Source organism: Choloepus didactylus (genome assembly GCF_015220235.1).
Source record: "Choloepus didactylus isolate mChoDid1 chromosome 11 unlocalized genomic scaffold, mChoDid1.pri SUPER_11_unloc3, whole genome shotgun sequence".
Taxonomy (NCBI): Eukaryota; Metazoa; Chordata; class Mammalia; order Pilosa; family Megalonychidae; genus Choloepus; species Choloepus didactylus.
The window spans coordinates 3171419-3184214 of NW_023637580.1; the positions used below are offsets into that span (position 1 = coordinate 3171419).

A 12796-nucleotide genomic window follows, 5' to 3' on the forward strand; every position below is an offset into this window, starting at 1 on the left:
TAACTCCTTTTAAAAAAAGGAAATAAACTATGAAGTCATGAAAAAAAGACATGGAAAAAACTTAAATGTGTATTGTTAAGTGAAAGAAACCTGTCTGAAAGAGTTACATACTTTTCAAAGATATATATGATTCTAACTATATGACTTTGAGGAAAAGGCAAAACTAGAGAGACATCACAAAAATCAGTGGTTGCCAGGGGCTCAAGGAGAGAGGGGAAAGTATAAGTAGGTGGAGCACAGAGGATATTTAGGGTAGTGAAAGTACTCTGTTTGATACTGTAATGGTAGTATCAATAGTAACAATACTACTTGTATGCATTTGTCAAAACCCATATAACTGTACAAGACAAATGGTGAACCCTACTATGAACTGGAGACTTTAGTTTAAACATAATGTATCAATACTGGTTCATCAATTGCAAAAAATATGTAACTCTTATGAATGATGTTAATAACAGAAACTATGAGGGTGCAGGGACTGGGTATATAGGAACTCTCTGTAATATCTATCTGTTAATTTTCTGTAAACTTAAAACTGTTCTAAAAATATATTCCATTTGTTTTAAGGTTCCTAGAAGCCATATAACCCTTTAGTATTGTATTTCCCTCAAAAAAAATCATTAGAATCTGTCTCCAAAGAACTGTGGCATTTGTAGTGTAGGATGTAGTGTATGATGGACTCTGGAGTATGAATGATAAAAATTTATTCATTTAATTGACTGTATATATGTTTGGGTGTGGGGAAGCAGTGAGGCTACTACTTCTTGAAAAGAAAAATTAATTGGAAGAATATAGGCAAAATGCTTATTAGTCTAACATGTGGTTTTATTTTCTTGACACCACATATTCCAAGTTAACGTTTCCATTTCCCCTCTAGCATGTGCAGGAAGATGCAGGTAAGACACCATATGGACATGGAAGGGAAATAAATGTTATATATTTCCCTGTTCTCTGTATCCTCCCTGGCACCATGAGAGCACAACCTTTTGGAAGAAGGCTACTGAGGAAAGACTTGCTAGAATTAGAGGGTATTTAGTCATTCATTACAAGCCCCATCCCCTAAAAGGGTTCTGTAGTTCAAATGAGAATAGCTATTGAGTCATTATGAAATTTCAAGGTTATTAGCTTATGCCCACTCTCATCAATCCTTGGGGATCTCATCTGAAGTTCCCTAATAAACCCAGCCTTTGATAGAATGTGAAGCCAAGCACTGCATTTGTAGAACAATTGACCAGGCCTGCAAGGCAATTAGTTGAATTATCAGTGCCTTAGCTCTGTAGAAAACAAAAACGAAAAACAACTCCTGGGAACTTTTGCTTCTTCTGCAGGAAACAGGAAATAAAGTGTAATTTGTGTTCATAGAACAATTAGTGAAAACTGGAAGAGAATTGCGTTTGTGTCTTAGCTTTGCCTTTAACTTACTCTCTCACTTAGATAAATGAATTGCCTTGACCATGGTGTTCCTATACTTGAAATGGGGAATATTTCTTCTGATCTTCTCAGAACAAGATAATCTTGCCAGTGATTAAGTGATATGCAGCCCTTTTACCTACTTGAGTTAAAATATGATCAAAGTTTCCAAAATTTTGATCACTGAACTGAGATTTAGAATGTCATGGCATGTCACCCCATTGTTACGCTACAAAAATAAAATAAAATAAAATGAAATAAAATAAAATAAAATAAAATAAAAAAGAGAAATTGAGAAACTATTCATTGTGTAGCAGGTAATTGCTTTTCTTAGGAAGGCACTGGTTCCACATAATATGCACAGGACCACCCATGAGCAAGGCCACAGGTAGACTATTGGCTGCAGAGATGCCTAGGGCTGGGGATCTTCTACATCCCATCTGAGTTTTGGACCCTCAATAGGCACTCCATGAGGGGTGCTTAAGTGAAATTTGGAGAATCTTTCATACAAGAGAAGAATTTCAGGTAGGGAGTGGTCCTAGAGTTGATCTCGTTAATGGTTGAAAATTGATTTTATGGCATGTTCCAATTTTACTCATCACCAAAGGCTTTCTGAATTGCTGGATCAAAAAATTTTCTGAGGCCGTATTTTGTCTTCAATATCCAATCCCATTATCCAGGATGGCCATAAATATGTTCCTGGGTATGAGTCTCTGGGTATAAGGTACAGGCACAAATGCCACTTTTTGCTAACTGTGTGTAGTGTGTCAAGACATCTTGGGGCCAGAATTACCAGAATGCATGTGTGTGTGTGTGTTTCATTCCTTCCTTCATTCTTTTCTTCCTTCCTTCCTTTATATTTAATTATTTAGAGTGAAAGAGTTACAAGAATAGGTCAATGAAGTGGGAATTATCAGACAGTGGGAGAGCAAACTGATAGTCTTTTAAAATTGCACTTTGAAAATAAAACCAAACTTTTCAAATATACATAAATGGATAAAATAATAATAATTATTTAACTACCAATAAAATGGTAAAGTGCAACAGAAATTGGACTATGGCTAATTTTCCCTAAAGGTTTTCCCATTTGTTCTCACATTTTACTCTGAGGAAGAGTTGCTGGGGTAAATTTCTGATGAAATGTTCAGGAAATCAGTAGTCTTATAATTTGGAGCTCAGCAATGGAAACATTTTTCTCAAAGCCCATGTGACGCAAAGACTCACTCACCTTCACTCTGTGACTACACATCTAATTGGTTGTGAGTAGTCAATCTAATTAAAGTCTCCTGGTGTCCTCAGGGAAAAGACCTGCTCTTTCCAGGAGCACATCACTGCCTGGGAGAAGAGACATAAGGCTTTTGCAGAAAACTGTTTAAACCCCTACCTACTCATATGCTGGGTGTGCCCCCTCTTCACCTGTGAAGGCAGGGTGCATACAAATTCAACCTTCTTTTAATGGTCTGCAACTTTCCCTGTTTTGTCAGATTTTCTTTGATTACTAACTACTACCCTGTAAAGAAAGGAGCATTCTCACAATACTCTAGAAGGCTTGAGAATTTGTGTGATTTGAACCAGGACATGCAAACTGTTCCAGGAATTTCTAGAGTGGCTTTTTTTAATGGTGTTGCCTTCTACAGAGTTATGTTACAAAAATAGTTCTTGGTGACTTGCTATAAATCTCTCTTTTTGCTAACTCAATCATAGGTTGCTAAGGATATATCTAGTCTGTATTTCAGTCATGCAAATTTAACACAAACTTAAAGCCTCTGCATACTTATTCTTCAGGGATAATATTCAGATGGCATAAGAGTATATGGATGGGCCAGATCTTGAAGGGGTCCCCATCCCATCTCAAAGCCTTTAGGTTATGGATGTACATGATTCTGAACTGCTTATGTATTTTTTACTCCTTCTCAGTATAAATTAGGGGAGAAAATAAGTCCTCTAAACTCAAACATTTTTTGTTCTACTAAGAAATCTTCTACCTTCTGAGGACTGTTCATTCCCCACTAATTTTTAGTGACATGAAGTTCTTAACAGCTTGCTGGTGAGATACCTATAACCATCTGTATCTTTGAACTTTGAAGCTTTCTACACAAAATGACTGTCTGGAGAGGATGAAGCTCTAAGTAAGTGATAGAAATGATCTTCTTTAGTTGAAATAAATGTTAGAATTAAATGGGGGCTTGTAGGCTATTTTTCATATAAATGGTGTACATTAAATTCTTAAGGCATGCCAAGAGATGTATGTAACCTGCTGCTTTTCATAACTTACATTCAGATTACATAGATAAGAAAAGATATGGAGGATGGGAGGATGATAAGGTTAAAAAAAGGAGGAAGAGATATGGGAAAAATGAATAAATTATTTAAGGTGTTTTTGACAATTTAATGATTAGATTTAACAAGTTGAGATTCAATCTAAAGAATGCAAAATCTTTGATGAAAATTAAGCAATTCAGTGAATCATATAGAAATTTCTGCTAAATTTGGGCCAACTGTAAGTTTAATCTGCTCTCTGTAAGTCTTTAAGGAAAATATAGGTTTTTAGAAATTATTCAGAAAGGTTATGATGTGACAAATTATTGCTTTTAAGCACCTAACCTTGTATGTGTGACATTTAAATATCTGGTGAGTGAGGAGACGACTGAGTGGCCACAGCATATCACAGTTATCTGACTGAATTGACAATTTGTATATGATCTAATCAAGACTTAAACAAGCTGGATCTAAGCAAATGGAGGTAAGGTGGCAACTTATGAGCTGCAAACCTCAACTGTATGTTCAATGGGGGAATTACTGTACTATGTTCCCCTCCCTCAGTTGCAGAAGCATTGAGAAGTATGTTGTTTTGTTTTATTTGTTTTATTTATTTTATTTTTTCTGGACATTATCTGGAGCATTGCAAATCTCAGGTGGTAAGGGGGTTACTGAGTGGAAGTCTGAAGAAATTTGCTTTCTATAAAATTCCTATTTATGTCTTTGTGTGTGATTTTAGCAGACCATTTTGCATCTCATTTTTTTTGAATGTTGTTTAATTTTTTTCAGCAAACCTTATCCTTGCAGATTAGACAGCATAGGGACAATGCTATTTGAAAGGCAAAGAGGGGAAAAGAGAAAAACTTGTGCTTCAATCTTAGTTTATAGAGAACAGAGTTAGGGCTGTGAACAAGCCTTCCTTTTTCTCTATTTGCTGCTGTCTACCTTGACATAATTGCCACTGTATTCTTTTTTCTTCTTTTAGAGACAAGGACACTTAGGAAAGAAAAATTGAAAATGCTTGCCCTAAGTTGGCATAAAGCAGGCTCATTCAGGCCCTCTTAACTTTAAGTCCAGGCCCTTCACTTACTACCAGCCATCCATTATTTTACAAATAACTTTCCTTAATTATTTTAACGGATATGCAGACAACAGCATTCTTCAAATCTACTCTTTCTGTGGTTTTTCAGTGCCCACCACACCAAGGCATAGAATAAATACCCATTGAAAACAATGGGTCACTCTAGTTGTGGTGTTTAACTTGGTTTGAGCTCTCTAAAGGGAAACTGGCAATATTTATTGCAGGAGGGCCATGTGATTTACAAAGGAAAATGTGTTTCTGTGTCACTTCTCCAGAGCAAGGGCCCAAACACTTCATGGAGATTTTGTGAAATTTTCTAGGTATATTAACATTTTATTATCTCCTAATTTTATGACTTTTATTTCAGATTGATTATGTTCTGAATGATTGGAGTTGGTTGAAATACTTAATTTAGGATAACAGGTGAGATTTAGGAATATATGTCAAGTTTTAATTTTATTTCAAAATTGCACAACCACAGACTAAACTGGTTTAAGAATCTTTTTTGTGGACATACAACTGGACATTTTAATGTATACCTATATAATGAATCAACAGTGTTATAAGTCTGCTACTACTAAAGCAGAAAAGTAATATTCCCTGTGTAATTTGCACTTGTAAATCTATACCTAGCATAATCTGTTGAATGTGAGATACTGCATTTTAAAATTGACATTTCCAAAGACCACTCCAAATAAATATCTGGAATTTGAAAAGTTTGGTAAGGAATTCACACATGAATGCATGAAATAATTGGGGGACCATAGCCTGGCAAAGAGGGGGATGAAAAAAGAATTTGTAGTCTTTGTCACATTATGGATTGAAGGTAAAAAGAAAAAAAAAGGAGAAAATTGTTTCTGGCCAGTGAAACAGTTTTCCAGAAAGTAAGAAGGGAAGTTGCAAAAAGGCAGGTTTTGATCCAAACTAGTACACAACTTCCCAACAATGGAGCAATTGCTTTGAGAAAGCATGTACTTTCATTGGGGATGTCACTCTAGTGATTACATAGAAGCTGAAGAAAGCTGTCATTTCAGAACTTAGAGATTCTATTGCTACTTAATTTGGAATATAAGCTTAGTGATAAACATGGTCCTGGGTAGTGATATTATCCTAACCTCAAAGGGTAGTAAGGAAGGTAGTGGGAGGAAGAAATTTGCCACCATCCCTACTCAAACTTGTACCCCTTAAAAAATAAAATATAAGATGTGCACATCACAATGGAATAGATGCATTGCTTTCTCTTAATGTATTGTGTACTAAAAAGTAATTTCAGTAAGGCTTAAAGACAGTTTTATCCATTAAAGTCATGTCAATTTTATCCAAAACATTGTTTTTTCCATATGTTTTCACAATTTGCAGGCCAAACACAGCAATGCTCCTCAGACAAAGATGTTAAGCTCCTCTGCAAGCTTAAATGTGATAAACATTTTTCTGAAAATATATATGAAAGACCATTTCCTTCATGTGAAAGGATATTCAGGGGGAAATACAGAATCTATCTGATGAAATAGCTTCACCATGAGTGCCTGAGTATAACGGAAGATAAAGAGGTATTTAAAATTCAAAGGCATAGATTTGGTTGAATATTTTATTGCTTAAATAATAGATTTGGAATGTTCACATATTTATGAATGGTTTTGAAATAATTTACTTATATATATATAACATTGGCATTTTACTTTGCATTGCAAATCACATTTCCATCCATTATTGTAAATTGCTTACTTAATCTTTAGAGCAGCCCAAAATATTTTGTTACCTAAATTTAAGGTACATAAAAACTGAAACTCAAAGAGTTAAAGGAAAGGGTCCAGGGTTGCAGAATTATTAAATATATGGCCAGGAGAAGAATTAAATTCATCCAAATCTACATTTTGTGCTACTGTATGTTTAATACTACAAATGTAAAGTGAATGCCTGTTTAAAGCCACACAATTATTCCTGATTATTTTCTGATTATTTGCAATTGTACTAAACAATAGCAAAGCAATAAAATCTGTACAGAGCAGAAATTCTAAAAGCATGGGTCCGTGTCATCATGATTCCATTATGAAACAACAAATAGTAAATTTAAACAAGTGTTTGATTTAGTAGCAGAGTTCACATTAAGGGGGCTTGCTGTTTGAAAAAATCAACCTTTTATGTGGAAACATGAGGGCAAGTCCACATGCAAAATGAAAAAGCCTTTAGAGTTTGCCTTTGTTATTTGTTGAACCAGAAAGCCAGGTAGAAAAAGCTAAAGGTAGTAGTAGGTTAAAAATGGCAGGAATTAGAGTAAATGGAGAACACTGAAAGCTCTTTGACTTCTTAAAGCAACACTCAGATTCTGTCTGTTACTGGCATCTTAGGGTATGCAAAAGTTAAGCCTGACACACAGGTGGTATGGAAGCAGTTGAAATATGACTAATATTTAGGCTATTTGACAAAGGGGACAACATTTTCCCTACAGATGTATATTTTACTGGGCTTTGCTAATAGGAACTAGAAAAGAGAAAAACAAAAACAAAAAAAAGGAAGATTTTAAATGATAAAGAAATATTACATGACATTGGGTAATTTATTTCTGGCATCAAATATTATGAAATTGGTACAAAGAGAAGATAAAAATTAAACAGGTGCTTTCACTCTTACAATTCTAATTATGTACAAAAATCACTAGTCACACTGATGATTACATATAGTTCAAAATTTAACAGATTCCCATTGCTGATTAATTTTATTTGATAGCAATAGTAAATTTTTAGCTGCTGTTCTGGGTAGAAGCTAAGTGCACAGACTGAGTTGAAACTGCCTGGTCCAAAGAACTCTGCATTCCCAATGTGATACAGGCACATTACTGTCAATTATGCCACAAGTGAAAGATGCATTTATAGCTACTCACTTGTTAGGTTTACTGTGACATCAGTGAGTCGATAGACATGAAACATTTAGCAGAGTACTTGGCACAATGTAAACACTTCAAAAATACTGTTATTATTATCTGTGATAGTACTTTTTCCGTGCAATTGAATGAAATGATCATATCCTTAGAATATTTATGGAAGCATAGCTTTGTTTGGTCAACTTAATTCCCAAACATGTTGGTCAAATATGTCTCGCCTTGAAACATTTAGCCTCAATAATCAAGAAAAAGCATCCTTAATTTTCAAAAAGTTTGTTGTGGATTTTTTTTCTTTATAATAAGCTGACTATATATACAATACAGTCATTTGGGTTTTTTTTTTTACAAATTGATAAGCACTGTAAAATATTTCAGTTTCAATAAACCAAATAGGGGTTTTTCTTGAATAGTGTCTTAATATCTTAAAAATGAAATGTGTCCCTTAAGAAAAAACAAAAATAATTCTAGAGCAGCAAATTCCTGCTGTACTTGATGTCTCTTCCATATCTCTAGTTGCAAGAGCAGTTTACATTGCAGACTTCATTTTCTCCCATACAATATATATCTGCAACATGGTAAACTGACACCAAGCAGATGTTCATGATGAAGTGATTTGTAGCCCAAATTGTAAATTCTCCATTTTGTTGCTAAATGATACACATAGCCTACCCACAGCCAGTACTGAAAATATTTTGCAGCCAGTACTGAAAATATTTTGCAGATGATGATGATTCTGAACGTAACAAATATGCACTTAATAAAGATACCAATTTAAATGCATCTAAGGTAGTTTGTGTCTATACTCATGTGTACATGTGTATACACACACACACACACACACACACACACACACCATCCAGGTTAAGTTTTACTGCTGTATGGCTGACATATTCCACAGTCTTTCAGTGAAGTGATAGGGAGGCCATGGTGTGTAGCTTTAGGCATCATTACATGTATTACTACAGTACTATAGCATCTGCCAACATTATCTTGCCCAATGCATTTGGGGAATAATTGATTTTATTTGTTCAATTTTATTTAAAACACTTGTGAATAGATTGCTAGATACCAGTGCCAAAGCACCAATAAAATATTTTCAAATATTTTCATCCAACATTGAGAAGTTCATTGATTAACAACTAATCTATATATGTTTATTTGAATTCCCTGGGTTTGTCTTCATTTTATTTGGAAGATTCTAGTTCTAGAAGTATACAACACACTTGTGGGATTGATGGAAGGATACAACACATCCTCTACGGACTTCACCTTCATGGGGCTCTTCAACAGAAAGGATATCTCAGGCCTTCTTTTTACCATCATCTCTGTCATCTTCTTCATTGCCCTGATGGCCAATGGGGTCATGATCTTCCTGATCCGCAGGGACTCATGCCTCCAAACCCCCATGTATTTCCTCCTCAGCCACCTCTCCTTCATAGACATGATGTACATCTCCACCATCGTGCCCAAGATGTTGGTTGATTACCTGCTGGGTTGGAGAACCATCTCCTTTGTGGGGTGCACAGCTCAGCACTTCCTGTACCTCACCCTCGTGGGAGCTGAATTCTTCCTTCTGGGCCTGATGGCCTATGATCGCTATGTGGCCATCTGCAACCCTCTGAGATACCCTGTCCTCATGAGCCGGCGGATCTGTTGGATGATCATAGCAGGTTCCTGGTTTGGGGGCACATTGGATGGCTTCCTGCTAACCCCCATCACCATGAGCTTTCCTTTCTGCAATTCCAGGGAGATTAACCATTTCTTCTGTGAGGCGCCTGCTGTCCTGAAGTTGGCGTGTGCAGACACAGCCATCTACGAGACTGTAATGTATGTGTGCTGTGTTTTGATGCTGCTGATTCCATTCTCTGTGGTGATTGCCTCTTATGCCAGAATCCTGACCACAGTCCACCGCATGAGCTCAGCGGAGGGGAGAAAGAAGGCGTTTGCCACCTGCTCTTCTCACATGACTGTGGTGACATTATTCTACGGGGCTGCCATGTACACGTACATGGTGCCGCACTCCTACCATAAGCCAGCCCAGGACAAAGTCTTCTCTGTATTCTACACCATCCTCACACCCATGCTGAACCCCCTCATCTACAGCCTGAGGAACAGGGATGTGACTGGAGCTCTGAAGAGGGCCCTGGGGAGGTTCAAGTCTTCTCAAAGAGTGTCAGCAGATATCTTTTGACAGTTGGCTCTTTCCTATGTGGGTGGTGAAAAAAGACTATGTCCCCAGTGCAGCCATACTCTCACTGAAAATTTAAATGGACGTGGGATCCAACTAGTCAGAACATTTTTTTTTAATATTAAAAAAAATCATGTCCTCTTGGTCCTCTTTCCTTTTTATCTTTTTTTCTTTCCTTGTTTTGTTTTTAATTTTCCCTTTTTCCTACTTTATTCACAATAAATTCCTAGTGGTTTCCAGAAACACAAATTAGAAAATTTTACTCTGGAGTATTAACTTTTGAATGTAAAATAAGTTGCATGCTATTTTATATGCTTTGAACCATATTGAGGAGTACAGGAGGGAAGGAAGTACTTTTCAGATTTATGGCACTGTTGTAGATATCTACCACACCATCCAAAATTAATAGAAGCATCATTTTTTTCTATTTTGTGGAGAAATAATCTGAGGTAACCTTACAGGAAGAAAGTTAATGTAGCAACCTATGTGTTTCCATTTCTCAGGGACATAAATAGCTTTCTCAAACAGTAATTGTGCATACTAAAACCATTAGGTGTTTTTTACTTTCAGTAAAGATACAGTATTTTACTTTTCTTTGTTTTCAATGCATTACTGAAAAGTGTTTGTCAGATTAATGTTGATGGTTGAAAGAAAAAGACATTGCCTGGACTAGACGTGATAACACTGTTTGCCTGAAGAGGCTATGCCAAGAGTTTGGAGAAGTTTACAGGGATATGGGATGGGAGGATACTAAATCACTTTTCAAATATGTCATTATGTCAAGATTAAGCATTTGCCCATGGGGTAACAGGCTTATTTCTATGCTGACCCAGGAATTAAGAACAGAAAGCAACTGATAAACATGTTTAGTATCCCACATGATTTATATAAGGATTTCACTCAGTAATCAAGGGTGTGAATTTATTAAATTATTAATTCACCATATTGAATTACCATTGTGTAAACAAAATTGTGATCTAAATCATAATCATATTGGTCAATCTATGTCTAAAACCTAACAATTTACATGACTTCTTAGGTTCATTGTCTCCTAGCATCTTCATAACAAATGAAGCACTTATGAGTACCAACTGATAAATGATAAAACTGAAGTTCAGGAAAGTAAGGGGCTTCTGTAGGGTAACACTTTTAATTAGTGCATAAGAATCCAGGATTTCATGGAATGTGATTGATGTAAACCTATATCCTTCACATGAGGAGTGCCCATTCATTCATTCATTCATTCATTCATTCATTCATCATAACTGTGAGCAAGTCAGGGAAGGCACACTCCAGTGAATGAATTTCTAATGAAAGTGTATGCACAATATTAAACAAAAGGCATATTGTAGCAGATAAAAAGTGGAAGTTACTCAAAAGCCCTCTGACAGAGAGATGGATAAAGAAAATGTGATGCATTCATATGATTTGAGTAGATGTGGTACTGCTTTCAAAGGTATGGATTAATCTCAAAAATGTAATGTTGAATCAAATAACCCAGTCACAAAGTAGTACATTTATATGAGAACCCAGCAAAACTAACTTCCACAGTTGGAAGCTGAGGGCAGCTGTTTCCTTTTGGGAGTTAGTGACTGGAACACTGCTTGAACAGTGCTTCTGCAATGCTGGAAGTTTTCTGTTTCTTGATGTGGGTGCTGATTACACACTCAGTGTTCAGCTTGAGAATAATGACCACATTCATACATTTTTACATATTTGATTCATTACTGTGAGCCCATTATGCTTCAATAAAACATTAAAGAACAACTCATAGGGGAGGCAGGGCATGATGGCGGACTGGTGAGCTGTATGTTTTAGTTACTCCTCCAGGGAAGTAGGTAGAAAGCCAGGAACTGTGTGGACTGGACACTACAGAGCAATTTGACTTAGGACATACTTCATACAATGCTAATGAACTCATGGAACAAGTGAGATCAGCAAAATCTCTAAGACCTTGCAGCCAGGGGACAAATGGCCCTCCCTGTCAGGCACATTCCCATGGGAAGACAGGTCATCAGTGCTGGGAATGAGGAGAGAAAACTGCAGTGGCAGCTCTTATCAGAAACTCATTCTACTGATCCAAACTCCAACCATAGATAGACTGAGACCAGACACCAGAGAATCTGAGAGCAGCCAGCCCAGCAGAGAGGAGATAGGGATAGCAAAAAGAGCAAGAAAAGCCCAAAAATAAAAGCAGAGGCTTTTTGGAGTTCTGGTGAACATAGAAAGGGGAAGGGCAGAGATCAGGCACTGAGGCTCATATGCAAATCCCCCAAAAAACTGATCTCTCTGCCCCCTGGATCTTTCCTTAATAGCCCTAATTGCTTTGTCTCTTAGCATTTCAATAACCCATTAGATCTGCCAGGAGGCCCCTTTTTTTTCATTTTTTATCTTTTTTTCTTTTTCTGACACAATTAGTCTAAAAAGCCCAATAAAGAAAGCCTCATAGACTTGCAATTTGCACAGGTCAAGACAAGAGCAGAACTAAGAGAGTTCCGAGACAAAAGGCAATAATCCAGTGGCTGAGAAAATTCACTGAACACCAGAACTTCCCAAGAAAAGGGGGGTGTCCGCTCACAGCCATCATCCTGGTGGACAGGAAACACTCCTGCCCATGGCCGGCCCCATAGCCCAGAGCTGTCCGAGACAACCGAGTGTGACAAAAGTGCTTCCAATAACGTGCATGCACCACAAAATTGGGCGTGGACATTAGCCTTCACTGCACCGTCAGCTGGTTGCCCCAGAGTTGGGAAGGTGGAGCAGCATGAATTAACAAGCCCCATTCAGACACCATTTCAGCAGACTGGGAGCCTCCCTACACAGACCAGCAGCTCAGAACTGCCCTGGGGGGATGGCACTCACCTGTGGCATAGCACAGTCATCCCTCAACAGAGGACCCGGGGTGCACGGCCTGGAAGAGGGGCCCACTTGCAAGTCTCAGGAGCCATACGCCAATACCAAGGACTTGTGGGTCAGT

General features: G+C 37.2%; 1 protein-coding gene across 1 annotated transcript; it reads left to right on the forward strand.

Moving 5' to 3' along the window:
* The first annotated feature begins 4264 nt into the window (after positions 1-4264).
* On the forward strand, positions 4265-9917 carry LOC119524654 (olfactory receptor 2T1). The gene is made up of 3 exons (XM_037823349.1): positions 4265-5173; positions 6110-6300; positions 8827-9917. Exon 3 carries the CDS (start codon positions 8866-8868, stop codon positions 9820-9822), a length of 957 nt encoding a protein of 318 aa, XP_037679277.1. The 5' UTR covers positions 4265-5173; positions 6110-6300; positions 8827-8865; the 3' UTR covers positions 9823-9917.
* The last annotated feature ends 2879 nt before the right edge of the window (positions 9918-12796 follow it).

What these genes read in the sequence shown, in the direction of transcription:
- LOC119524654 (XM_037823349.1), top strand. Translation starts at nt 8,866, where the DNA reads ATGGAAGGATACAACACATCCTCTACGGACTTCACCTTCATGGGGCTC.